The sequence below is a fragment of the Nanorana parkeri genome, unplaced genomic scaffold (genome assembly GCF_000935625.1).
Source record: "Nanorana parkeri isolate BGI_ZX_2015 unplaced genomic scaffold, ASM93562v1 scaffold1885, whole genome shotgun sequence".
In the NCBI taxonomy this organism is placed as follows: Eukaryota; Metazoa; Chordata; class Amphibia; order Anura; family Dicroglossidae; genus Nanorana; species Nanorana parkeri.
In genome coordinates, this window is record NW_017308153.1 from 134,570 (window position 1) to 162,494 (window position 27,925).

General features: G+C 39.8%; 1 protein-coding gene across 1 annotated transcript; it reads left to right on the forward strand.

Moving 5' to 3' along the window:
* The first annotated feature begins 811 nt into the window (after nt 1-811).
* Nucleotides 812-27,739, forward strand: SAG (S-antigen visual arrestin). Its single transcript, XM_018571973.1, has 16 exons — nt 812-894; nt 4,201-4,279; nt 6,971-7,031; nt 7,230-7,274; nt 7,950-8,143; nt 8,728-8,787; nt 9,065-9,132; nt 13,248-13,383; nt 16,330-16,414; nt 19,495-19,567; nt 21,522-21,659; nt 23,990-24,067; nt 25,745-25,768; nt 26,390-26,445; nt 26,960-26,969; nt 27,384-27,739. Exons 2-16 carry the CDS (start codon nt 4,220-4,222, stop codon nt 27,484-27,486), a joined length of 1,191 nt encoding a protein of 396 aa, XP_018427475.1. The 5' UTR covers nt 812-894; nt 4,201-4,219; the 3' UTR covers nt 27,487-27,739.
* The last annotated feature ends 186 nt before the right edge of the window (nt 27,740-27,925 follow it).

Genomic DNA, 27,925 nt, shown 5'->3' on the forward strand with positions numbered 1-27,925 from the left:
AGTGTGCATGTACCTATATTCTTTTTGGGGCACAATAATTTTGTTTCCATCTTTAAGAAAGCTGTTGTATCCAAAATTATCATAAAAGCAAGCCAGAGGTTTCCAATACATTTTGGTGCAAAATCTCCTTACCTTAGAATAATTTGTGTACTTCAACACTGCATATCCATCTTATTCACCACTGTTATTTTCCAGTATGATGAGTAAAGAATGAGCATGTTGCCTTGTCTCGCACACCAATTCCTGCCTATGTACAATATAGGCACCCATGGTAGAGTGACAGTACACCAATTCCTGCCTATGTACAATATAGGCACCCATGGTAGAGTGACAGTGCACCAATTCCTGCCTATGTACAATATAGGCACCCATGGTAGAGTGACAGTAGTGACTGGCTGGGAAAACTCAGTATGATTTCCCCTAAAAATTAGAGAGTTGTCTGCATATTGAGAGAAACGTAACAAATGATAGTGGGATTGGATTGAAGGGTGTAACACATCACAGGTTTGGTGTACTGGTAGCAGCACTATGTGGGCAGTTGGTTGCCTGCTTATAAACATGGCCATGTCAAGATGTTTTTGCATCAAGCCTTGTAGCATGACCTCCTTTGCCACCTTTGATAAAAGCAGTGGGAGCACATAATGACCAGTAATAACTATACCCATGTCCTACAACTTCTTGTTAATGCTCCTTGGTGCTGACACAGATACTTCTAGCTCATCTCCTAATCCCACTTTCTTCACACCCTCAGTTGAGGATTAAATGGATGTTTTCTCCTCCCCACCCACCTGCTGCTGCTACATATTGGGCTGCTGGTACTTGGTAGTCTGAATCTATCAACGTTTATACCCAGAATCTGAAGATCCCTCACTTGATCTTGCTTCTGTCTGCATAGTAAGATATTGTGAATCATTTTTGGGGCTTACAATGAGGGGTTATATTGCTTTAAACGTTAGCTATGGGAAGTTTATTTATTTATGTTTACGAATTATCTTCTGTAGTTACTGTGGTAGTATAATATTATTTGTCTTTGTTTTGGGTTTTTATTTGTCAAGATATTTGGCTATAATGTAATTGTTATTATACTTGCATGTCAAATGTATGATTTTTCTTTATAAGAGAAACAAGGACTCTACTGCTAGGAAAAATGCATGGATGTCAGTGAAATTACCATTTCATCGTTAGCAAAATCTAAATTTACTTTTCCAACTTCTGTTTATGAAACAATTGCCCAAAATAATACTTTGGAGAATTTGGGATGACATTGCTTTTCCTTCCAACATGAAAATGTGAAACATTGCAAAATGAACTGCTGAATGCTTCAAACATCTTATGGCCTGGTTCACACCTGGGCGTTTTGTAACACGCATATTTGATACGCCTAGGTGTGAACCCAGCCTATGAGGTGGTAAAGAATTTCCTTTTTTTCTTTTTATCCCTCTGCACACATGGAAGTGCACATTGGCTCACTTTGTTACAACCCACAATTTGTTTTTATTTATTTTTTAATAAAGTATAGTGCAGGTACCCCAATTCTGTGCTATGCCTGGTCTCTGATATCATTTAAGTGTCAGCATGCAAGTTGATGGGCATAATGCATGTATTGGTATGGATGCTCCAAATGCTACAAAAAATGAATTTGTTATTGTAAGTTAGACTCTATATTGCAAGGCAAATTGTTATGAATCACTTTAAAAGTATTTCAGTTTTACCTAACTATTAATAAATTATTTTGCTATATCATCATTCTTAAAGCATATCTAAACTCTTAATTATGTTATATATTGTAGCTTTCCAGCCCTTACATGCAAAGGCTGCATTAGTTTTTACCTTTCAGGCTAAGAACATTTTCAGTACAGAAAGTACCTGTTGATCTTGCCAGAAATGCAGTGCCATTGCCATTCACTTTAAATTGAAAGAAATCACATGGAACTTTATTTTTCTTATTTGAATTACTAGTCGCATAAATCCACAAAATAATAGGGATTAAAGTGACACTAAACTGAGAGATTAAATCTTAAAAATGCTTTGAAGTACCTTTTCTATTAACAAAAATGTAGTTTATTTGTTTATGACTCGACTGTAGATCCTCAAATCATCTCTGAATTGGTGCCGACACTGTCCCTTCTGGAGGGTGGCTACTTTTGTTCCTCATGCTCCGTGTGTGTTGTAAAGTAGTCAAGCTCACTCTCGTGATGAACTACAATCTCAATACAAATTAGCTAACTGAACATGAGATCGTAGCCCATCCCAGGAGGGAGCTTGGAGTGGTGGCTTTTTTTACAATGCACACAGGAACCATGGGGAACAAAAGTAGCCCCCCTCCAGTAGGAAGGACATTGTAGCAAAAATTCAAAGATGATTTGAGGATCTACAGCTGAGTGATACACAAATAAGATACATTTTTATTAATAGTTAAGGTACTTAAATGCATTAAAAAAATTTAACTCCGGAGTTTAGTGTTACTTTAACAAAGGCAGACATGTTTAAAGTCCAGCTTTTGTGACAACCAGGGTCCCTCCGCAGATATGGTGCAAACATTATTGTAGACATGAAGGCAAATGAAGTGTGTTTTTCACAAGATTACCAGGGAGAAAAAAGGGTGGAAACCCTGAATGCAGCCACCACACCGAAGGACTGGCAAGCTGCAATATAATGTATTGTTTTTGGGTTTAGATAAGCAAATAAAGAGAGGACCATGGGTTCCCTAGACATGTGTGATTCGTTTCATTATGATTCGGAATTCACATGAATTTACTTTATTCAGAGATTTGGATATATCCGAATCTCCTAATAACAATAGTAACGAATTTCAACGAATCTGAAAAAAAATTCGGAGATGGAGAGAGGCTCCAGGGACTGGTCTAAGAGCAAGCCATCTTGGAGGATTGGGTGAGTATAACTTTATTTTTGACCTTGGGTAAAAAGATCACCTAACCCTTGCAGTGCGGGGATAGCCCTGCTGCAAGGGTTAATAACATTTTTACCCAGAATGATGCTTTAAGAAGTTTTGAATCTGAATGTTTGTTTATTCACCTGAATATTTTTCCTCACAGCTGGCTAATCTACAAAGAATCACTTTTTATTTTTTCAAAAGTTAGTAAAAATTTATTCAATTAAAAAAAAGAATCATGTAGGTAATTTTAGGCAATTGTGATTCATGATTTCATTTTTTTTAATTCTCACATACATATATATTAAGGTGAATAAAACATGTTTGCAGTCCACCAACATGCTCATCACTATATGCAACTTTTGGGGACTAGTATATTGTTAACACACTAGAATCGGCCGGCACCTACAGCTCCATGCTGTGTAGCTCCGTGCTGTGTGCTCGGGCAGCTCCCGGGAAGGACAGGTGCTGCATGTGATTAGTACGCAGCCCCTGTCCTTCTCTATGGGACTATGCGGCCGTACGCCCCCCTACGCTCACCTCCAGTGCCCGATACGACCGTGCACGCAGCACCTGTCCTTCCAGGGGGCTGCCCGATACGGCCGTGCATGCAGCACGGAGCTGTACGTGCCGGCCGATTCCAGTGTGAATAAGGGCTTAAAGTGACATTAAAGGCACATTTTTTTCCCCCTCACCCCAACGTTAATTAAAGCACTTACCTTAAATTATGTCTTTTAATTGGATCATCATCTTCTTTACTGTAGTTTTCAGACTTCTCTCCAGCGCTGCGGCGAATCTCCGATCCAGCGCTGACTCCTCTGAGCTTACTGGCACGTACTCTCCCATTGTGTCTGCATGAGGGTGCACGCGTGCATAGACTTACCTTGTGTCTCCTCTCGCGTCCCTGCCGAAAATGTGAACTGCGCATGCGCCCGCCCCAAGATGCTTTGCGGCCACCCGTGCAGTTTCACAATGCTTGCTAGCAGTAGATATATGCAAAAAAAGCTGAGCGTTTAGAACCCCTTTAAACTTGATTAGCAACTGGTTGTAAATTTCAGTTGATTAGATTTACAAATCAGTATATCTTATACAAAAAAAAGTGTCAAGTCTCAATAAAAATGACTTCAAAATAAAACATTTGAATAACCTATAATACCCACTTGATGAAAATACACATTTATTTCCCTTTAACACATTTTTGAAGTATTGGGGCAACAACAAAAAAAAAATTAAATCCATACAACAGGTTGGTTTTGTATTTTAACTATAGCACAAACTAGATTCACTAACTGTTTCTCTGCCAACAGATCTCTGAGACCAGATACCATGAGTGGAGACAAAAAGTCCCGGTCTGTTATCTACAAGAAAACCTCCCGTGACAAGGCGGTGAGCATTCCTAACCATCTAACAGTTTTCAATAACTTTTTAAATTTCATTTTACACAAAAAAAATGTTTTAGTTAAATTTTTAGTAAATGTTTTTAATAGAATAGGGAAGGCTTAAAACCCCTGTCAGTTTGTTGTTACCTATATCCCATTCAGGGATGTACCTATAAAGAGGCAGCCTGAGGCTGTTGCTTCATGCATCATCTCTTTTGGCCACGTGGGAAGGCAGCGTGCAGAGCAGCATGACTGCTGTGCTGCGCAATGTGCCTGGAGCCCACTTACCACTCCCAGATTGCTAGGTGCTGGGTGGGAACATGTGTAAGGGTCATACACATGTCCCTGCCCAGCTTTTAGCAACCTGGGATGTGCTGGCCAGCATCATGCCTAGCTCCTGGTAACCAGTGATGTCAGAAGATGCAGAGGCCACACAACCCCACCTCCAACCCCTCGCCGACCTCCTCCCTTTAGAATGTGCACTACCAGCAACCCCCCCTTCCCCCACCTGCATTATACTATATCTAAACCCAAGAACAAAAATGTAATATATTTCAGCACCATTAGCTGCATTAGTTTTCTTTTTTTTTCTGGCTAAGAACATATTCTGCAGCATTTCTGTTGTGACAAACAATTAAATCTTATATCCTTGTAGCTTCCTGTGCACTGTGGACTAAAACCTCAAACAGTGTTATAAGCTTCCCCAGCTGAGCTACAAAACAATCCCCCTCTATGTAATGGGGATCCGAGCGGGAGGATATTGGTAGTCCAATTTGGAGGAGTAGCCAAGGTGATAACACCTCACCTTCATAAATACAGTACAGTGATTAAGTGTTGTAACTAGGGATGCACCGATACTGATACCGGAACTTCCAGTCGGGGAGATTCCCTCTGACCGGCAGCGCCACAAGGGAGCATGGAGCCAGCTTACCGGCCAATCAGGATTGGCTAGGAAGCCGGCTTCACTTGTCACTAGGCAGCCTGGCTTCCTGACCACTCAGGAAGCCAGGAGGCACATCATGACCCGCCTCCCGGCTTCCTGATTGGCTAGGAAGCCGGCTTCACTTGTCACTAGACAGCCTGGCTTCCTGACCAGTCAGGAAGCCAGACAGCACTTCATGGCCCGCCTTCTGAGTTCCTGATTGGCTAGGAAGCTGGATTCACTTGTCACTAGGCAGCTGGGCTTCCTGGCCACTCAAGAAGCCAGAAGACATGTCATGACCCACCTCCTGGCTTCCTGATTTGCTAGGAAGCTGGTTTCACACTGCCTTGCGACACTGCGAGGCAGCCTGGCTTCCTGACCAATCGGAAAGAGCTCGGCGGCAGGTCATGACCCGCTGCCTGGCATCCTAATGTCTCAGGAAGCCAGGCTTCCTGCTTTTTTTTTTTATTTGGTTCTTTTTACCACAGGATCAGTTTTACAAAACAAGTCACCTGTAAAAGAAACATTTCTATACTTACCTTTCCAACAACACGTATATTGAAAAGCCCCACTTCTCCGCTCCCCTGCCAGTTCAAGTATACTACACTTCCAGGTATGTAGAAGAGCTGCCCCCCCTCAGGTCATTGTGCTTCCTCTCACCAGCTGGTACGCCACTACAGGACTGGGAGGAATCACAGCGGCTGATGGGGTAAGTAATTGAATGTAACTGATGATCCAATATTTACAACAGGGAGCAGAGGTGTGGCGGTTTTCCAATTCATGGGGGCCACTAGGAAGGTAAGTGTAGAAAACAGGAATGGGCAAACCACCGGCCCTCCAGCTGTGGTGCAACTACAAATTCCATAAGGCATTGCAAGACTCTGGTAGCCACCGGCATGACTTTCAGAGGCAGTTGCATCATGGGATTTGTAGTTTCACAACAGCTGGAGGACCAGTGTTTGCCTACCCCTGGTATATAAGGTTCTTTTATTGGTGACCTATTGTGGTAAAGTACCCTGCAGGTACAGGGACACTTTAAGGCCCCATTCACACCAGATCTGTTGGCATGCGTTTTTCAGTGGATGTCAACGGATGGGACCCAAAAATGTATAGATGTGAATTGGACCAGTTGTGTAATGCGCTGCAGTGCACTAAAAAAAAAGTGCATGCTCTATTTTTCAGCGCAACATGCATGTAAATGCAATGCAAGTAAAAACAATATAGATAAGTTTGTCCTCTTAGTACATGCTATTTAAAAAAAAGATTGGCAAAAAAATAATTACATTAAAAAACTCAACGGATGTCAATAGAGTATGAAATTGCAAGTAAACAGACCTCCATTGACTTCCTTTTTTTAGGTCTGATTTTGGTGTAAACGGACCTTAAATTGCTGTCCCCAGTGATATCTACTTACTGTTTTCTTGCCAAGACAAGAGCAAGTGGGAGATTTCTCAGAGGGGCATAGACAGCAAAACAAAACAAAAATAAACAAAAAAACAGAGGTTCTAACCTTTCGCCACACTAAAATTAAAATGTAAACGTATTAAATGAGTGCAATTTTACTTGCTGAAAGTTCCAAAATTCAAGCTTTGAATGGCCATTTTAAGTTTAAAAAAATGGTAACATTAATTTTTACTGAATTCAGGATAAACAAATAATTATGGTTGACAATATATAGAACACTAGTAATTTTTTGGTTTAAATGGTTAAATTCTTCTAAAATCATTTTTTATATGGGTGTTAAGTAGCAACAACATTTTCTTTATCCACATACAGGTGAGTGTATATCTTGGTAAAAGGGATTATGTCGATCATGTGGAGTCTGTGGATCCAGTAGGTATGTTTAACATTCAAGAGAAGTTGGTGTAATTTTATTGTAGTTTAATTGATGATTAAACTTTGTAAATGACCAATTTGTAACTTTATAAATAATATTAAATGGAAATGGTTGTAGTTTATTATTCTTATTACCTCTTAAGTTTTTATACTTTCTTTTAGATTTGCTAAACGCCTTATTGTTACATTTGTACTGCAGATGGTATTGTTATCGTGGATCCTGATCTTCTTAAGGGAAAAAAAGGTATGTTGCCAGAGGATTAAATAGGTTAGTCTAGTACATTGCATAATGGGTCATTCATTCATTCAACCATTTTTACATTATCTTCTTAAAGCATGCCTATTCTTAGGCCTCATTCACACTATGAATCATTCAAAAATAATTAAATTAAAAAACTCAACGGATGTCAATGGAGTATGAAATTGCAAGTAGCACGTACAGCTCCGTGCTGCGTGCATGGCCGTATCGTGCAGCCCCCGGGAAGGTCAGGTGCTGCGTGTGATTAGTATGCAGCCCCTGTCCTTCTCTATGGGAATACACGGCTCTATGCTCACCCGCCCTGCATGTCTGTGCTGGTGTCTGTACTCGTACACTGACAGGATGGATCTTATCTGCGTCCGAGCCAGCACACCCGCACGGACCTGCACTTGAGGTGAGCGTAGGGCAGCGTACGGCCGCGTATTCCCATAGAGAAGGACAGGGGCCTTCAGTCTAAATTAACTCCTTTGCACCTTCAAGATGTAGATTAAGTCTTCCTGCACAATGCCCCATGCAGAGGGAGCATATATATATACACACTCTGATTTGGATTGAACAGCACAGATTGTACAGAGAAATTCAGCTCTTATTCAATAATAAACATTTTCCCTGTCCTAAATCCAACGTTATTTATTTGCTGATTCCATATACTTTTTACAGTGTACATCACCCTAACCTGTGCTTTCCGCTATGGTAATGAGGATATTGATGTTATTGGCTTGACCTTCTGCAAGGACCTCTACTTTGCACGTACCCAGGTGTATCCCCCTGTAGAAGATGTGAAATGCCTCACAAAGGTCCAGGAGCGGTTAATGAAGAAGCTGGGGAATAATGCATATCCTTTCATGGTGGCGGTAATAAGATATTTTGTTTTTTTATAAAGAAAATTGTAAAACAACAGAGACGTTTACCTAGCATTTGTTTAATTGAAAAACCAGCAATATTAGAAAGCAACGAGTTAAAAAAATCCCTTACCTAATTACACTGCCCACTTGCAGTGTCAGTCACTAGTCACTAGTCATTGGGCAATGGTACTGGAAAATTTGCTCTCTTAAATTTTTTTTCTTCTATAATTCCAGTATACAACTTAAATTAGATCAAATAATGGTCACTGCTACCCTGATTTTCTTTTATATGAACATTTGTAATGAATTCAGCATTGTTTGAGATTAAAAGATCCAGCAGAACATAATTTCTGCTTGGGCCTTCTATAAACTGTACCAATTGGAGAAAGCCTGCCTAAAAGGAGATAACTACTGCTCTTGGAAACCCTGTAGTTCTCTGGGAATTATTTTTCATGTATAAAATGTTTCTTTTACCAAATGGAAGAAAACAGTCCTTAAAAGCACTTTATGCTGACCACTGGTTGTGACTTCAAAGTTAATTACTTGAAAAATACATTAAAACAATATTAACTAATTTGCTGTCTCTCTTACAGTTTCCTGACTTCCTCCCATGCTCAGTAGCTCTTCAGCCATCTCCGTCAGATGTGGACAAGGTGAGGAAAAACTATACATTACATCCTAATGTATAACTACTGTCTAAAATCAGGATAGTAAAAGACCTTCCTCTCACCTTGATAAGAATGGTGACTCAAATGGAAATATTTGATGGAGAAAAAAAGAAATTGATATTGTGAGCATTTAAAAGGCAAATTAATGAACGTTTTATATTTTTAAATATTATTTAAATATTTGCACATGAGAATTATCTGCACAGACAAACTAGCACATATTTTTAGACAAGTACTGACACTTTTTTATGCTTACTTTAAGGCATGCGGTGTGGATTTTGAGATTAAAGCATTTTCAGCAAGCAACTTAGAAGAAAGAGTTCACAAAAAGTAAGTTAGCTATTTGTCAAAGATGATTTCTTCTATTTATCTATTTGTACTTAGATTTGTTCTTTATCTTTTGTATAAAATGAGCTAGAATATTACACATACAGTAGATCAGGTAAAACGGTACAAATGTACTATTACTTTTTTAAACTATGTTCCAGATTAATTTTTATTGTAAGTAAAAAGACTAGGAATTAGCAAAATTGGCGGTTTTCGTTATGCTGAAACTATTAGGAAATGTTTTGGAGTCAGTAGGAAGGAGACATTAGGGTTTTTGTGGTGGTTTGTAAGAGTGCAATGGGTTTTAAATTGCTCCTAAAGGTAAGGGAAACTCCTTTAAACTATTCTGGACCTGCTCTCTTGACAAATACAGCCCTCCTTCCTGGGAACATGCTGTAACCTCTAGAGAAGGGGGGGGGGCAACTCTGGCCATCCTGCAGTTGTGTAAAAACAAGCCCCATGAGGCATTGCAAGACTGACAGTTACAGGCATGACCACTAGAGGCAGTGGCATGTTGGGATTTGTAGTTAAAGGAGAACTATGAGGTGAGTGCTTTTCACTCACCTCATAGTTCTAGCCGACCTGTGACAATGAGACTGAACACATACAATGAGAGCGAAAGAGCGAACACATACCGGTGTTCGCTCACCTCTCGATCCTGTCACGGCTCTCTGCCGTGACAGGGGAGGGGCTGGAACTTCATCAGGCTTTACTATTGACGGGGACATATCGGTAAGGAGTGCGACAAGGAGAGTACTCATAAGGGTGACGGGAGGACGCTAGTTTGTGTCCTCCCGTTACCCTAGGGAGAACTATGGGGAAAAGCCTTAACCCCCATAGTTCTCCTTTGAAGCATATCTGAAGGGCCGGAGTTGCCCATCCCTGCTCTAGAGAGAGGCTCTGCCCTGGCAGTAACTTTGATGCTAACCCTTTGTTTATAAACAAAGTTATGTGATTGCCATTTTTGTTCAGGCAAATTTTGTGTGAGAAGTTTGCATGGTTAAAATTAAGACTAATTTCACTGCAAAATAAATTTCACTAAATCATTCCACTCATGTCTAACATACAGTAGATCAGTATACACTTACACCTTTTGGGATATCCTGCAAAATATGACCCTGGACCCTTGCTACATCTCTATAAATTTGTTTTTACTATAAACACAAATGCTTCAAACAGTTTAACCAACATAAAAATGTTGAGCATAAAACCTATAACCTACAATATTCTAGCTATAAAACACTTTATGATAATTCCACAGGGACCTTAATGTGAAAAGTATTCTTAAAAGAGAACTATGGGGTAACCATTTTGCCCCCATAATTCTCTTAAGGGTCATAGGAGGACATAGAGTTGTGTGAAAAAGTGTTGGCCCCCTTCCTGATTTTTCATTGTTTTGCACGTTTGTCACACTTTAATGTTTCAGATCATCAAACAAATTTAAATATTAGTCAAAAATAACACAAGTAAACACAACATGCAGTTTTTAAAGGAAGGTTTTTATTATTAAGGGAAAACAAAATCCATGGCCCTGTGTGAAAAAGTGTTTGCATCCCCTGTTAAAACATAACTTAACTCTGGTTTATCACACCTGAGTTCAATTTCTCTAGCCACACCTGTTCAAAATCAAGAAATCACTTAAATAAGACTTGACTGACAAAGTGAAGTAGACCAAAAGATCCTCAAAAGCTACACATCATGCCGAGATCCAAAGAAATCCAGGAACAAATGAGAAAGAAAGTAGTTGAGATCTATCAGCCTGGAAAAGGTTATAAAGCCATTTCTAAAGCTTTGGGACTCCAGCGAACCACAGTGAGAGCCATTATCCACAAATGGTGAAAACATGGAACAGTGGTGAACCTTCCCAGGAGTGGGCGGCCAACCAAAATTACCCCAAGAGCGGAGCGACTCATCCAAGAGGTCACAAAAGACCCCACAACAACAGCCTCACTTGCCTCAGTTCAGGTCCGTGTTCATGACTCCACCATAAGAAAGAGACTGGGCAAAAATGGCCTGCATGGCAGAGTTCCAAGACGAAAACCGCTGCTGAGCAAAAAGAACATACAAGCTCGTCTCCGTTATGCCAGAAAACATCTTGATGATCCCCAAGACTTTTGGGAAAATACTCTGTGGACTTCGCGAGACAAAAGTTGAACTTTTTGGAAGGTGTGTGTCCCATTACATCTGGCGTAAGAGTAACACTGCATTTTAGAATAATAACATCATATCAACAGTAAAATATGGTGGTGGTAGTGTGATGGCCTGGGGCTGTTTTGCTGCTTTAGGACCTGGAAGACTTGCTGTGATAAATGGAACCATGAATTCTGCTGTCTACCAAAAAATCCTGAAGGATAATGTGTGGCCATCTGTTCGTGACCTCGAGCTGAAGCAAACTTGGGTTCTGCAGCAGGACAATGATCCAAAACACATCAGCAAGTCCACCTCTGAATGGCTGAAGAAAAACAAAATGAAGACTTTGGAGTGGCCTAGTCAAAGTCCTGACCTGAATTCTATTGAGATGCTGTGGCATGACCTTAAAAAGGGGTTCATGCTTGAAAACCTTCCAATGTGGCTGAATTACAAAATTTCTGCAAAGATGAGTCGACCAAAATTCCTGCAAGTTATCGCAAACGCTTGATTGCAGTTCTTGCTGCTAAGGGTGGCCCAACCAGTTATTAGGTTTAGGGGGCAAACACTTTTTCACACAGGGCCATGTGGGTTTGGATTTTGTTTTCCCTTAATAATAAAAACCTTCCTTTTAAAAACTGCATGTTGTGTTTAATTGTGTTATCTTTGACTAATATTAAAATTTGTTTGATGATCTGAAACATAGAAGTGTGACAAATGTGCAAAACAATGAAAAATCAGGAAGGGGGCCAACACTTTTTCACACAACTGTATACTAAACTCCTCCCTTGACCCAAAGCTCAATATATAAAAAAGGGCTATAGCTCGCTATATACCAAGAGCACCACAGCCAGGACGGATCTTGACAACTGTCGAGATCCGCCCAGGTGGCTGATTGACAGCGGGCTCTGCCTATCTAAAGGCAGAGCCAGCTGTGCCCGCCCCCTCCCCGGTCTGTCCCTCCAGTCAGCACTGGAGGATCGGAGAAGGGGAGGGGGGAATCCTGACTGACAGTCACTGCTCTCTGCAAGGAGATGATCAGGAAGTGAGCAAACGATGGTATATGTACCCTCACTTCCCGATCAATAGAGCCAACATGTGACAGTTTCATTCTCACACGTCAGCTCGAACTATGAGAATGATTGAAAATACTGACCCCATAGTTCTCCTTTAAGAATTTCTTGAGCCAGGGCTATCAGTCTAGTGGAGGTGGTATCCTCTGCTACCTACCTCCCCAGGTAAAGACAGACACCTCTGAAATGCAATAAACACCCTAGGATTAATTTGGGGGACATTTATTGAGCATATTAGTGACACAAATATGTGCAGTTCAGGCTGCCTCTTCAGCTTACAGGTCTATATTCCTGGGCAGTCAAGTGTGACAGTTTGCAAAGTTTTGAGACAGATTTATTACTGAAGATGCAGCAGATTTTCCATCTAAACAGATGCATAATTAAGAAGTGGTCTGGGGCAGGTTTTATTCTGCAGATGCTATTTTAGAGCAACTGCAGTAGGAAATTATAACTCAAGCTGAAACCTTGTAGTAAATCTCTAACACGATTTGTCTCACTGCCCCTGTCTAGTCCCGCTTTGCCATGCGACAGGATTGATAAATGTCCCCCAATGGTCTTTGACACCAAAAACCACATACGACTGCTTGACTGAGTTCTATAAAGCATTCGTTCTCAAATCGTTTAATAAAAGTCCATCTGATAACCTTTCTGCAAGCATAATCTGTTCAAAATGACTTTTTAAAAATGCAAATTATTTGTTTTTTTACATTTGTAGTATTATATCACATTGTATAAAATAATTGAAATAATATAGATTGATAACAAAAAAGCATTTATCATTATATTTATAAATAATTTGTATCTGTGACCAGGTGAGTAACTTTAATCTTACTTCTGGTAGACCATGGTCCATTATTATACCATTAATGATGCATTCCCTTATATCAACAAATTAATGTGAACATTTTTCTTTTTCAGGAACTCTGTGCGACTATTGATACGCAAAATCCAATATGCCCCTGACCAGCCTGGGCCTACCCCCCGTGCAGAGACCTCCTGGCAGTTCTTCATGTCAGACAAACCTCTGCACATGAGAGCTGCCCTGACCAAGGAGGTAAAAGTGAGCCCCTCCCCCCCCCCCAAAAAAAAAGAGCTGCATTACATAGTTAGTTAGGTTGAAAAAAAGACACAAGTCCATCGAGTTCAACCTATAGAGAGATAAAAAAAGAAAAGGAAAAGCTTAAACAGAATGCTATGCCCACAATTACACCCTGTTGACCCAGAGGAAGGTTAAAAAAAAACATATAAAGCATGGTTCAATTTGCTCCAAAAGGGGGAAAAAATTGCTTCCTGATCCATTAAGGCAATCAGATATTCCCTGGATCAACAATCTCTGGTGCTTAATATACATATAAGAAATCAATATCCAGTAATATTCTGTGCATTTAGGAATACATCCAGATTTTTTTTACAGTTTACTGAGCTCACTAGAACTAGCTCCTGGTGTAGTCTATTCCACATTTTCACAGCTCTAACTGTGAAGAATCCTTTCTGTAAGCAAAGGTTAAACCTCTTGTCCTCCAGACGCAAAGAGTGCTCCCTTGTCCTTTGCAGTGACCTTAACATATATAGTTTGGCACCAAGCTCACTATATGGACCATTTATGTTTTTATACATGGTGATCATGTCCCCCCCTTAATCGCCTCTTCTCCAGAGAGAACAAATTCAGGACAGTTAATCTCTCAGCTGAAATCCTTCATGCCTCTTATGAGTTTGGTCGCCCTTCTCTGCACTTTCTCCAGTTCTACAATATCCTTTTTGTGAACTGGTGCCCAAAACTGAACTGCATATTCCAGATGAGGTTTTACTAATGCTTTGTACAGGGGCAGGATGATGTCTCTATCTCTGGAGTCTAGAGCCCTCTTAATACAAGAAAGTATTTTGCTTGCTTTAGAAACTGCAGCTTGACATTGCATGCTATTGTTGAGTCTATGATCTACCAGAACACCCAGATCTTTCTCCATCACTGACTCCCCCAAATATACTCCCCCTAGAGTGTATGACGCATAAAGTGCAGAACTTTACATTTATCAACATTAAACCTCATTTGCCAAATAAATGCCCAATCACACAGTGCATTCAGATCTGCCTGTAAGTTGGAGACATCCTGTAAGGACTGTATTCCAATACATAACTTGGTGTCATCTGCAAACACAGAAATAGTACTTTTAATCACCAATTCTATATCATTCATAAATAGATTAAACAGTAAGGGGCCCAACACTGAACCTTGGGGGACACCACTAGCAACCTCAGACCTTTCAGAGTATGAATCATTGATCACCACCCTCTGAATACGGTCTTTAAGCCAGTTTTCTATCCAATTACAGATCGAATACTCTATACCTACTGACCTTAACTTATACATTAGCCGCATGTGGGGAACTGCGTCAAACGCTTTTGCAAAGTCCAATTATACTATATCCACAGCTATTTCTCTGTATAATTTATTACTAACTTCCTCATACAAAGAAAGATTTGTTTGACAACTTCTGTCTTTTGTGAATCCGTGCTGACTATCGCTTATAATAATTTTTTCAAGCCAAAACATTTTCATGTGATCCTTGATCAAACTTTCAAGTATCTTCCCAACTATTGAAGTTAAGCTTACAGGTCTGTAATTACTTGGTAAAGACTTTTATCCTTTTTAAATATAGGCACCACATTAATCTTGTGCCAATCCATCGCTACCAAGCCAGTCATCAGAGAGTTTATAAAAATTAGATACAATGGCTTTGAAATTACACAGCTCAATTCCTTGAGGACACGTGGGTGTAAGCTATCCGGTCCAGGTGCTTTGTTCACCTTAATTTTGTCTAACTGTTTCTGGACCATATCAATAGTCAGCCATTGTGGTTCATTAGAGGCTATGGCACTGTTATCCCCATTATGGACTTGAGTTACATCCTGTTCCTTGGGGTAAAGTATTTAATATACACTGAGTGGCCAGATTATTATGACCACCCCACGTTCATTTTGAATCTTTGCGATCTTTATTTCCTTTTTACATATTTTGTTATATTTTTTGTAGTTTTCAAATGACGACTGCGTTCCTTCCATTTAATCCAAACGTAATATATCTCTTTTTACAAAGTTTATGGGAAAACATTTGCATTAAAGTGTATCAACTACTTAAAAAAGTGAGTTTCAGCTAGTCAGAAAGTGGCCTTTTGTCATTTTTTTCTTCTGAAATATATGCTATAATATTTTACCCTATACAAAGACATCACACTGGAGTCTAGCTGTGCTCTCATTGTACCTGTGTGTTAGAGGAACAGAAGCCTATTTCTGAGTTTAAAGCAATTTCCAATGATCGCTCTTCTGAGTGAAAGTCATTGTAAGCCTCCCCATACATGAGAGCACGCAAGAACACATAAGGAGGTTCCTTTTCTGCTAGCTGATAGATTCATGGTTAGTGTTAAGGCATCATAATATAACTTCAATAACATTGCCTTAAAGTGTATTTCCACTTTTGCAGGGAAATTTGAGAAAACACCACTATATGGTTGTTATGTGTTCCCATTCACACATCATACTAAAAATATGTATTTCTTACCTTTTAGATGTCTCTGTGTAGCAGGCCTCTGCAAGCTTCTCTCTCAATTTCCAAGTGGCAGAAAACTCTGTCCCCATATAAAACCTAGGGACAGACTGAGCTTCCTCTCATTTACATACAATGCTTCTACATCTTTAACCCTTTGGTAGGACAGTGTTCAGTCTAGTTTACTGATGAGATCTCCCAACACAGTACAGACAGGGTTAATTATGTTAACATTATCCTCCCCAATACCCTCTTGCAATCAAGACTAAAACTTATTACAAAGGAAAACTTTTCTTTCAGAATAGATCATGTATTGTGCAAGCAGCAAATAACAAAAACAATTAAGTTTGGCTATGTGAATGAGAAATATAAAACAAATATAAAGAAAGGTGTTATCCCAATTTGGCTGCAAAAATTCATGCTCCTACCTCCCACCATTCTCCTGTTATTTATCTGCAGGTTTTTTATCATGGAGAACCCATTTCTGTGGCTGTAACTGTGACCAACAAATCAGATAAAAATGTCAAGAAAATATCTGCTTCAGGTAAGTTGCTAGAAGAACTTTTTTTTTTTTTTTTAATAAAGGGGAGTAAAAGAAAAGAAGAAAAAAATACTTAAGGCCCTTTCACAGATATACATTGGAAAGAAGTTGCTGTACCTGACCTAAGACTTTACAGAGTGCTGCCAGGATGGTGACAGGAGTCCATTCAAGAGATTTATTTCTTTAAAGGGACACTAAACTCAAGAGTTAAATCTTAAAACGGACCTTTACCCCCTTTGGCTAAAAAACACATCAGCATGCAGCTCTGCATGCTGATATTAGATCATTTTACATTAATTAGTTAACCTCCTGCCATCCGCCCGTTAAGAAAAAACGGACGAACGGCAGACTCGCATCAGCCAGACGGCATTTTTTTCCTGCTTGCGCGTGCCCCCTAGCGGGCGCACACGGGAAGGCAAGACCCTCTCGTTTTTACAACCGTTAACGGCTGTTTCACATACAACCGATCAGCGGCTCTATAGCCGCCGATCGGTTGTATGACACGATTTTGTAGCCTGCCTCCCCGTCCATCGAGTGCTGCCACCCCCCCTCCCCCTCCTGACCCCTCACCTTCAATCCCGGGATCCGCTACCATATCAGAGCGCCGGGACCGGCTCGGGAGGGCGTCAGGAGGTAGATGGGAGGGAGATCAGCATCTTCCTCCTTGCTAATCTCCGTCCGGGCTGTGAATGCAGAAGTGATGTGTATTACATCACTTCCGCATTCACCTGTCAGTCATCTGGCTGCTATAGCCAGAGAGAAGAAGCTGATGAAGCAGATCTCTGCTTCATCAGCTTCTTTTGGGGTCCCCAGGTGACATTAGGGGTCCTAGAGACCACTAATGTCTCCATAAAGAGGACCTGTCAGTGTGCCTTTGCTAATATATAGGGGGATTGTATCCCCCTATGTAATACTAATAACCATAAGTGTATAAAAAAAATATATAAATAAAAAAGTTTAAAAAAATAAGTCACAAAAAAAGTAAACCCCCCTTAAATGTTTAAGTCCCCCCCTTCGTTTACGCACATATAAACGTGCGTCATACCGCGAAAACGACAATTGCGCTACACATGTTACATATCACCGTGAACGTCGAAGTGAGAGCAATAATTTTAGGGCCATCAATCACTGATAACATCAAATTGATGAGCGGTAAAAGCTTTTAAAGAGTTGCCTATGTAGCTTTTTGAGGTTTCGCGCGCGTGCGCAATTTTAAGGCTTGACATGTTTGGTGTCTTTTTACCCGACGTGACCCCTTCTTTTATATTTTACCAAAAAATTGGGTAATAATAAATGTTTTAGAATTTAATATAGGGGAAACAATTAATTTTTTAAAATTTTCTGTAAATTTTCCTTAATATGGTAAAATATTAAAACCCCAGTGGTGATTAAATACCACCAAAAGAAAGCTCTATCTGTCCCCAAAATAGGGTTTAAAATTAATTTCAGTACAGCGTTGCATGACGGAATAAACATCAGTCAAAATACCGCAGCGCTGAATACTGAAAAATGACATGAATGGGAAGGGGGTTTAACACCCCGGACTTCAAGTGGTTAAACAAACATATATTTTTTTAACTTACAAGTATTGTTTTTTCACTTCCTGGTTCTTTTTGGCAAAAGTGATATAATGTGCCCAAGTGTTGCATCCTGGGAAGGTTACATCAGCAGAGCATTGCTGGGAAATCTCATCTGTAATCTCATGAGATCTCAGGGAAAGGCATTTTCCTCACCTGAGATGACGCGCATGGTCATATGTCCTAGAGCTTCAGGAAGTAACGGGAGATGGATTCATCTGCCCTTAGTAAAAATGGCCACTGCCAGAAGAATGGTGAGGAAAAGAAAAACAAGGTATGCAAAAAATTAAACGCCTGCAATTATCTATAAGTATCTGTTTGTAGATTGTCATTACTAAACATGTCTAAAGGTGCCTTTGTTGTTTTTTTAAGATATGGGTAAAATTCCTCTTTAAAAATGCATTCAAGTACATTAACTAATAACAAAATATGTATCTTATTTGTGTATCACTCAACTGTAGATCCTCAAATCATCTCTGAACTGATGCCGACACTGTCCTTCCTTCTGAAGGGCGGCTCCTTTTGTTCCCCATAATCTCACATTTACTTTACTAATTTGTATTGAGATTGTAGTCCATCACAGGAGTGAGCTTGGAGCGCTGGCTACTTTACAACACACACAGGGACCATGGGGAAAAAAAAGTTGCCACCCTCCAGAAGGAAGGACAGCATCAGCATGTTTTCAAGGCATGTTCACACCATGTCCGGACCAGATCTGGGCCAGAACAGTTTTTGTCCGCACCAGGAGTGCATCCCAATGTATTCCTTTGGTATTTCTGGGCTTTGTTCACACCAGTGCAGTCCATTCTGTTGCGGGGTAAAAGAATTCTACATGCACTATTTTTTCTGGACTGGAAAACACCGAAATGCATATACACACATCCAAACTACATGCAAACGCACTGGACTGCACCTGAAAGCCCATTTTAAGCTAAAAAAAAAATAGTCAAAAACGCACTGCGTCTGCAGATCTGCTCCATATCTGGTCCAGACATGGTGTGAACAAGTCCTCAGAGATGATCTGAAGATCTACAGCCGGGTGATACACAAATAAGGTACTTGAATGTATTTTCAAGATCAACTCCTGAGTTCAGTGTCACTTTAAGGACATTGGGAATTCACTCTGCATGCAATGGTTTTATAAACTACACCCTATCACAAAGCCCTGTTGCATAGTGGGAATACAAAAATACTTGGGTTTACCAGAAGTAAAGTTTGAGCATCACTCTGGTGATAAAAGTTGTAATTAATGTAGATATTTGGACAGCAAATAGCTCATAAAATATGTACTGGTTACTGTATAGAATGTATTTTTAATATTACTGTGTGATTTTAAAATGGGGCAAATATGCAATACCCACTAACGGTCATTCAGGATTCCTTGTATAGAATGCATTGCACTTTTTAATTTGTCTGTCAGTGAATGGGTCATGCAAAGTATCAGCCTAAGAAAAAGATAAAAAAGCTGAAAGGAGTGCCACAATTATGTCTTTTTTTATGTTGCAGTGGAGCAAACTGCTAATGTGGTGCTGTATTCTAGTGACTTCTACACCAAGACTGTGGCTTTCGATGAGTCTAAGTAAGTATTATCACAGAGAGTAGAATTTGTAAACTTGGATGCCTTTTTTAAATGATCTATTTTTATTGAACAAGGAAATTGTACAGTTTTACCATATACATATATATGTTATAAGCAAAGAAATATATAGAGAGAGTATTTATGCCAATAAAGAGAATTTAGATAGAAAACAAGGGCTATATTACTGCTGGTAAGAGTGGTATATGGATTGAACAAAAAGTGGTATATGGATTGAACAAAAATGTTATATTGCTGACAGGAGAAGAAGAAGAAAGCAGTACATGATAAAACATTGTATTCTGTACACAAGCATGATCAGACTTTGGGATATTTAGTGTATCCAAATTGGTAGTATGTATCCTCATTATATGTAGTATATAAAATAACATATTATCTAGGGAAGAGGGAAGACTGGATTAAATTAATGTAAGGGTATTTTTTTCATAAATGTATACCCCACAATGTAACTTGGAGCTGTCATTAACTGGCTGAATATTCTAACTCTAGTTATAACTACTAAGGCAACACAGGGGGGAGCATGAGAAGGTACTTACCTAGACAGGATTGGTCTTAGCTAAAGAATAGCGTGGCAAGAAGAATAGGCATGAAGTTCAGGATCAAGGCTACCATGGTTTCAAGGTGCATCCTGCAGGTTCAAGGTTCATACTCCAAGCAATGGGCAGATTCACCTGGGAGAGTTTTTTTTAAACCATAATGCACTGCATGGCATTTGAACTATGGCTAGCAGGCTTTGAAGGGTGAATAAGGGCACTTTTGGGTAGGTCACCCCCCTCACTATGAAAGGGGGCACAGGGCAGCCATAGTGTAAAGGGTAAGCTGACAAATTGGATAGGGAGAGATTAGAGTCAGATAGGGAATTGTACATTAATTCTGATTGCTAGCTTTGTGGGCAAGCATCCCCTTGGCTGCTTTTTTTGTTCTTATAATTTTGGAGCATTTTGTCTTTTATTTGTATATGTGATTAATTTGAGGCCAGTGGTCACTTTTAGCTGCTGTTATATCCATAGCAAACACTTTGTATTTTATTTTGCTGCAAGGCATAGCAGACTCGAATCCGGTCTGATACTACTACTGATACTCCTCTTGGTAACAAGCAGAATATAGAATCATTGCATCAATGATTCCTTAAAGTATATGCAAAGCCATAACTTTAAAAAGAAAATTTGGATAGAGTAGGGAAGGATCAATCAGTTTATTTTTTGCTGTCTGTGTCCCATTGGAAAGATCCTCCTTCACGTCCTGTCCTGGAGATGCAACAGAAAGTGAGAGGAAATCTCTACAAAATGAAGGGAATTCCTCCCTTTGACAGTTGTCACTGATACAGGTATCTCTATGGATGACTTATTGTCACTTCTTATTCTGGTGACAACTGTAAAAGTTCTGCTTTCTCATCACTTTCAGTCTCAGAGGCAATGGCCACCATAACAAGTTTAGAGGGTGAAACTACCTGTTGGGGACAGAGAGCAATAAAAAAAAACTGACAAATCTTCTATTCCCTACTCTATACAAAAAAAAAATCTCTTGACTTACACTTTAACTTGTGTTTATTAATGTGTTACTGCATGAGCTCCACTGGGGTAGGGAACATTGACACTCCAATTGTGGTAGAACAACAAGTCCTATCGGGCATTGCAAGACTGACAGCCATGGTCATGACTCCCAGAGGCTGATAGGATCTGTAGTCTCACCACAGCTGAAGTGCCAAGGTTGCCTACCTCTGAACCCTGGACTATACCAGCCTAGTTTGTTATATTGCATTCCTTGCATGGCCATGAGCTGAGACTGAAAGTGGCAGCTGCGTAAAATTAAAGACCCATTTCTATCATTTTGCAGCCAAAAATGGTTCCTAAATTTATATATATCTTTTTTTTCTTGGTGATATTTACATTTATTTTACTCTGTTAGCTTAATGTTATGTCCTTTCTTTCTCCAGTGAAAAGGTGCCATCAAAGGCCACTTATAAGCACACTTTCACCCTTCTGCCTCTTCTGGCATATAACCGAGAGAAGAGGGAAATTGCTCTTGATGGGAAACTGAAGCATGAAGACACCAATCTGGCATCTAGCACTCTGTAAGTTTAGATGAAGGCACTTCGGGGACAACCAGCATCTTATTGTTTGTACACTTTTTAAAATGATGGTGTCCGGCATTATTAATTTTGCCAAGATTTAAAAACTTTATTAAAGGAGAACTATGGGGTTAAGGCTTTTCCCCATAGTTCTCCTTGGGGTAACGTAACGGGAGGACACAAACTACCGTCCCCCCGTCACAAGCTCAGTATACTGAGACGCCGCAGCTGAAGCGGATCCCGACAATTATGTCAGGATCCTCCCATCTGCGTGAGTGACAGCTGGCTCTGCCTATCTAGAGGGGGGAATCCAGCCCCCCCCCTGTTATGGCAGGGAGCCGTGACACGATCGAGAGGTGAGCGAACGCCGGTATGTGTTCGCTCACCTCCCGATCTACTGAGCCGACCTGTGACAGTCTCATTGTAACAGGTCGGCTAGAACTATGAGGTGAGTGAAAAGCACTCACCTCATAGTTCTCCTTTAAAAAACTGCCGCTGTTTTTAAGGTAAGTTGTAATCACATTAAATATTTTCTGTTTACTGACACAGTCAACTCTTGTGTAACAAATTAATAGGCACTGCTAGCCAGAACAGAGCTCCCCCCTGTGCTACAGTCATATTGACTCAAACATATCAAGGAGAGCAAGCAGTGAAGCAAATGTGTATTTTCAGCCTCAAAGTATATGAATATGTTTATGGCTTACCTTTCTTTAGCTGCATTGGTGTTAAATAGCAATAAAAAAGAGACAAACATAATGAGACTGAAATTCAGAAACATATATATATACTGCTTTGCTTAAATCATAGTAATTTATAAGCCATGTCCTGCCAGAATTAAAGTGAACATTTTGTTTAGGGACCTGCAAACTCAAAATGCAACCCTTCAGTAAAAAGACAAATAACATTTCAAAGCTTATTAGAATTTTGAGATACAATTTTGTTTATATGGTGAGAGATTCACCTTCTGGAGCTTCCTGACATTAAAGGAGAACTATGGGGTCAGTGTTTTTCCCCATAGTTCTCCTTAGGGTAACGGAAGGACACAAACTAGCGTCCTCCCGTTACCCTAAGCTCAGTATACCGCGAGCTACAGCTCGCGGTATACTGAGACGCCGCACCTGGAGCGGATCCCGACGTAGATGACGGGATCCACCCAGCTGCGTGAGTGACAGCTGGCTCTGCCTATCTAGAGGCAGAACCAGCTGTACCCGCCCCCTCCCCAAAACATTATCTAAATACAAGAAACGTGTGTATTTTTACTAGACTCATGGTGTTATTTGTATATTTCTTCCAAATCTGTGCAGTAGTCTGGCAAGAAACTTTGCCTTTGTGCAGGAGCTTCCTGTAATAAATACCAGTCACTGCTGCTTTCTCTGCTTTGTGCAGGGTGACTGGTCTTTTATCTGACCCCTTCTCTAGTTTTCTGCAGGCGGCCTGTAGTAGGTGGAGACTGCTGAGTCCCTCCCACAGCTCTGCTCTCTGCAAAGTCTATATACAGCACAGTGATGATGTCACTGCTATTTTGTATAGTGTAACTTGATTTCAAAGAGGATTTATCTCCTTTGCGGCTTATAAGAAGTATATTTTAAACATTTTTTAGGCCTGGTGTTCAACTTTAACAAAGAAAAAATGTATTGCAAATAAACAATGATCTGTGCCTATTTGTTTCTGCAGGGTTATAATTACATGTTTTACGAGTATTTATATCACACCAACAATTTATGTTGCACTTTGCATATTCACATCAGTCTCTGCCCTCAAGGAGCTTACAATCTAAGGTCCCTATTTCACATGCATTTATGCAGGCATGATTTTTAGACAGGAGCCAATTGGCCTTCCAGAATGTCTCAGACAAGCACAGGGAGAAAATGTAAACTTCACGCAGATAGTGTCCTGCCAGGATTGGAAATGAGGACCCCCAATGCTTCACCACCATGCCATATATTTATAGTCACATATAAATATCCCATTAGTGAATGGTCAAAAGAGAGTCAGAGTGGAACATTCCTCATATGAAGATGTGGACCAAGTCATCTTGAAATTTAAAATAAATCCCAGACATAGATGGTATCCACGAAATTATTTTTTGATACGTCTCTATAAGAAGCCAAGGCCCACCGTGACATGTTACACCAGTGGAAAAAGAGGCTAATTAAAAAAATGCGACAAATGTTTACATCTATTATATCTGTTTATTATACGATTGTCTTCTTTGTTATACAGCATGTCTTTTGTATTTAATTTTAGCTACACAGTATTCACACATTGATCCAAAATGGCAAATACATTATCATTAGATTTGATTACTGACTACGCCTTACTCTTTTTCCCAGTCTAAAAGAAGGCACTGATCGCACTGTCATGGGAATATTAGTGGATTACAAGATTAAAGTGACTCTCACTGTCTCTGGGTAAGTGATATATATTACATTTTTTTGCAATTAGGATCTAACTATTATGTGATCTTAAAAATTAGTATTACTGTGATTAAATGGAGCGCTACCTTTAAAGTGACTCAGAACAGTATACCACGCGGATGATGTATTGTCTCAGGAGGCAAAAAGTCACATGACTAGTTATAAGACTTTTTTCACATAAATTTGTTTCAGTGTAAAGGACAAATTCTTCCTAGCAAACTAGAAAAGTCTTACTGCGGAAGGTAAAGGTCATGGATTCTTGAACTGCATCACACCCTCAGGGGACAAGCAGAGTATACTCATGAAAAATGCCCTGGTTGTCCCAGACGTAGAAGGAAGCCTATCAGTGAAAACCCTTGCTAATAACGGTCCCACAGTTCAATTCAGAGGTGATGAATGTGCAATCCAAAACAATAAGCAAATCCTCACAAAAGGAAAATTGGATGAACACCTGTACAGACTCATCACTGCAGACGAACAAGTCAAGACAGCCACTCATAATCCACACAACAAATGTATCTACCTATGGCACAGACGACTAGGGCACCAACATCCAGAAGCTATAAAAGACATTATAAAGAGAGGCTTATTAGAAGATATAACCGTACTGCCCTGCCAAATGCTCATGACTAGTGATGGTCCGAACACACCAGAGTTCGGTTCGAACTTATAACATGGAAAAAATTTGAACTTCATATTCTAAAATTGGAATGATACAGATTAGCATGGCCCCTGTGCAAGGATGACACGCAAATTCATAAAGCGTTCCATATTTTTTCATAACCTTTTTTTTTCGCCGGGGGAACCGCATGCCTGCCTGGTTTTGTTGAGTCATGACACAAAGACTTAGGTAAACATCTTTCAGAAGAAGAGTGGGATCTCTCTTTTACACATCAGTTGTCTCTGTCCTGCTACATACAGGAGAAAAGTTATAAAGTTTTATCTGGTTGATATAGGGATCCTGCATCCTTACATTGTATTTTCCCTTCCACATGAGATCTCTGTTGGAGGTGTGAGAGAAAAAAAAGGAACTTGCCTGCACATTTGGTGGAGCTGTCTTTTGCTTCAGCCTTTCTGGCAAAAAATGTTTGAGATTAGTTCCGTGCTTTGTGGTAGGGCTATTGCACCTTCTCCCAAAATCGCTCTTTTGTCGCTTTCCCGGATCACATTAATTGCTTTTTGGCATACATAGGCCTGGAGATCAGATTTACATTTGATATAATCTCTTGAAGCCACATTGGCTTGCTTTTTCATAGTTCTTATAGGCGGAACCACAGGCTCTAATCACATCATTATGAGCTGCATAACTCTCGTTTTATGGTCCAGTGGGAACTAGACTGCGCTTGACTCAAAGAGAACATATGCAAAGTGTTTTGGGCAGCTTTTTTTTTAATTACAGGGTTTTAGAAGTAGCAGTCCCATAAAGTATGCACTTAGGGTTTCTTTAAAATGAGTGGTGTCTGACCCTGCATTGCATTCCCTATTGGTCTGTCTGCAGTTCTTTTAAAAAGCTGAAGAAAATTACAGGCTAAGACATTTGAGTACAAATCTTTATTCACTGTAGCACCATGCCTCTGCTTAAATTATGTATAACAGACTTATTTAAACACGTATTATTTATTGTTTGTCCAATCCATAATTATTTTTTTGCTTTCTCCCCCCCTCTGGCAGCTTATTGGGAGACATGACTTCCAGGTATGGAATCATTAGCATTTTACCCACCTTGTATACTAAAACAAGTGTTTGTAGTCCAGTGATTGTCAAGGCCGTCTATTCTCATTTAGGATCAGGCAGGAAATCTGGCAGTTTTTGTTGGAATAACTGGTCTGTCAGATTATCTGTGGGCCATTGTGACTTCTGAATGGCTAATCATTCACTGCAGCTCAGCTCACAGTATTCTCCCTGGAGAGAGCAGTGACTGGAAGTCACCGCTTCCTGCAGGGATTCCCTCCCCTCTCTCTATTCGTCCATTGCTCATTGAAGGGACAGGGGAGGGGATAGGCACACCTGGCTTTGGCTCTAGAGAGGCAGAGCCATCTGTCAATCAGGCAGCGGGGTGGATCCCAAAAATATTATCTGGTTCCTTCCTAGCTAGAGTGCGGCTCTGGACTGTCTGCATCTGGGCGAGTAGTAGCCCACTATATGCTGAGTTTGGGTCACAGGAGTACCTCAGTAAAGGTCTACCAGGTCAACAATAAAATTATGCAATGTCACCCAAACCTATATCTTCACTGACAGCAGAATACTGAACTGCACATATAGATTATTTTCCTTTGTGTTAGGCAGACTTTTCACTGTGTTATTTTTTCTTTGCAGTGAGGTCTCTACAGAACTTCCTTTCATCCTCATGCATCCCAAGCCAGACAATGGGGGTAAGAAATAGTTTCAAGTCAACACTGATTGTCAAAATCACAAAATGGATAAAGAAAAATAGTTAATGAATTCCAAAGTAGTACTAGCGGTATAACAAGCAGTAATATAATCATATGGATGTTGTTTTTTAAGGCTAATACTAAACTTGCCTTACCGCAATGACCACTATTGTGAACTATGTTCTATTTTATGTTTCATGATAATATCCCATATACAGATTTACAGATCTGTGGCACATGTATCTATATTCCAGACAGTGAAATAAACATCCTTGATTAATAAATACTATAAAAATATCATATAGAGTACTCAACAAGATATCTGGAGAGTGTGGTGTTATCCAGACCTATTATAACCTGAACTGGAAAGGGTCTAATAATTCTTTGTGGAATTCCAACAGATATCAGTGCAATATTTGTAACTGATCTGTCCATTATTTTATGTCTCTCTCTCTGTCTCTCTCTGTCTCATTATGTTTGTCTCTTTTTTTATTGCTATTTAACACCAACACAGCTAAAGAAAGGTAAGCCATGGAAACATATTCAGACTTTGAGGCTGAAAATACACATTTGCTTCACTGCTTGCTCTCCTTGATATGTTTGAGTCAATATGACTGTAGCACAGGGGGGAGCTCTGTTCTGGCTAGCAGTGAGTGGATTTTGGTGAGTGGTGAGTGAATGGCTCCGATAATCTTGCACATAGGTATATTTTGGCTCAGTAGACATAGGTTGGGCCTCCAGGCTCAATGGTCTATGTCCCTAACATCAAGAACTTCCATTCTATAGATGTTACCTGATCAAAGATTTAAGTTGTGCTTCCCCAGTTGTTTAGGTTGTACCATTTGCATTATAGCTATAGCCAAGGCTAGCCTGGTTAGGTAATTTCACACTACCGTCTTATATCTTGTCATTAATAGTCATTTTTTCCTCTTACACAGTGAACAGGAAGAAGATCTTGTATTTGAAGATTTTGCACGTGATCAACTTAAAGATGAATTGAAAGGTGAAGATAAAGAGGAAGAGGATGAAGATGAGAAATGAGTGGAAAGTCAAACTTCATCTTCCCTAATGTATATTACACCCTGTAACTTGCATTGCAGCTTATATTATCCCCTTTCCACATCACAGTTGAAATTGGAAACAGGAAGAAATTCTTGGGTAGTCTACTTTATAATTTAATGCTTTATGTTCTCTTTGGGTGTTGTGTCAGAGTTGGTAGTTACATGCGTATTAAATCACGGTGTTGTCCTTCAAACGATTAAAAGTGACAAGTAGAAATCAGTGAGACCTACTCATAATTTGTGGAAATAAGTATATATGTTATGCTACAAACACTAAACAATAAAAAATGTTTTTGAGTTTTCTAGTTAAAGATGATATGCATGAATAAAAACACAAGGAAACATTCTCTTTTCAATAATTTATTAAACCAAAATATCCATAGAAGTGATATCAATGGTGAACTGTGGTAAAAGTAAGT

Coding starts and splice junctions, on each gene's coding strand:
- SAG (XM_018571973.1), top strand. CDS start 4,220: ATGAGTGGAGACAAAAAGTCCCGGTCTGTTATCTACAAGAAAACCTCC. Junction 7,275..7,949: donor TCTTCTTAAGGGAAAAAAAG/GTATGTTGCCAG, acceptor TACTTTTTACAG/TGTACATCACCCTAACCTGT. Junction 24,068..25,744: donor GTGACTCTCACTGTCTCTGG/GTAAGTGATATA, acceptor CCCCTCTGGCAG/CTTATTGGGAGACATGACTT.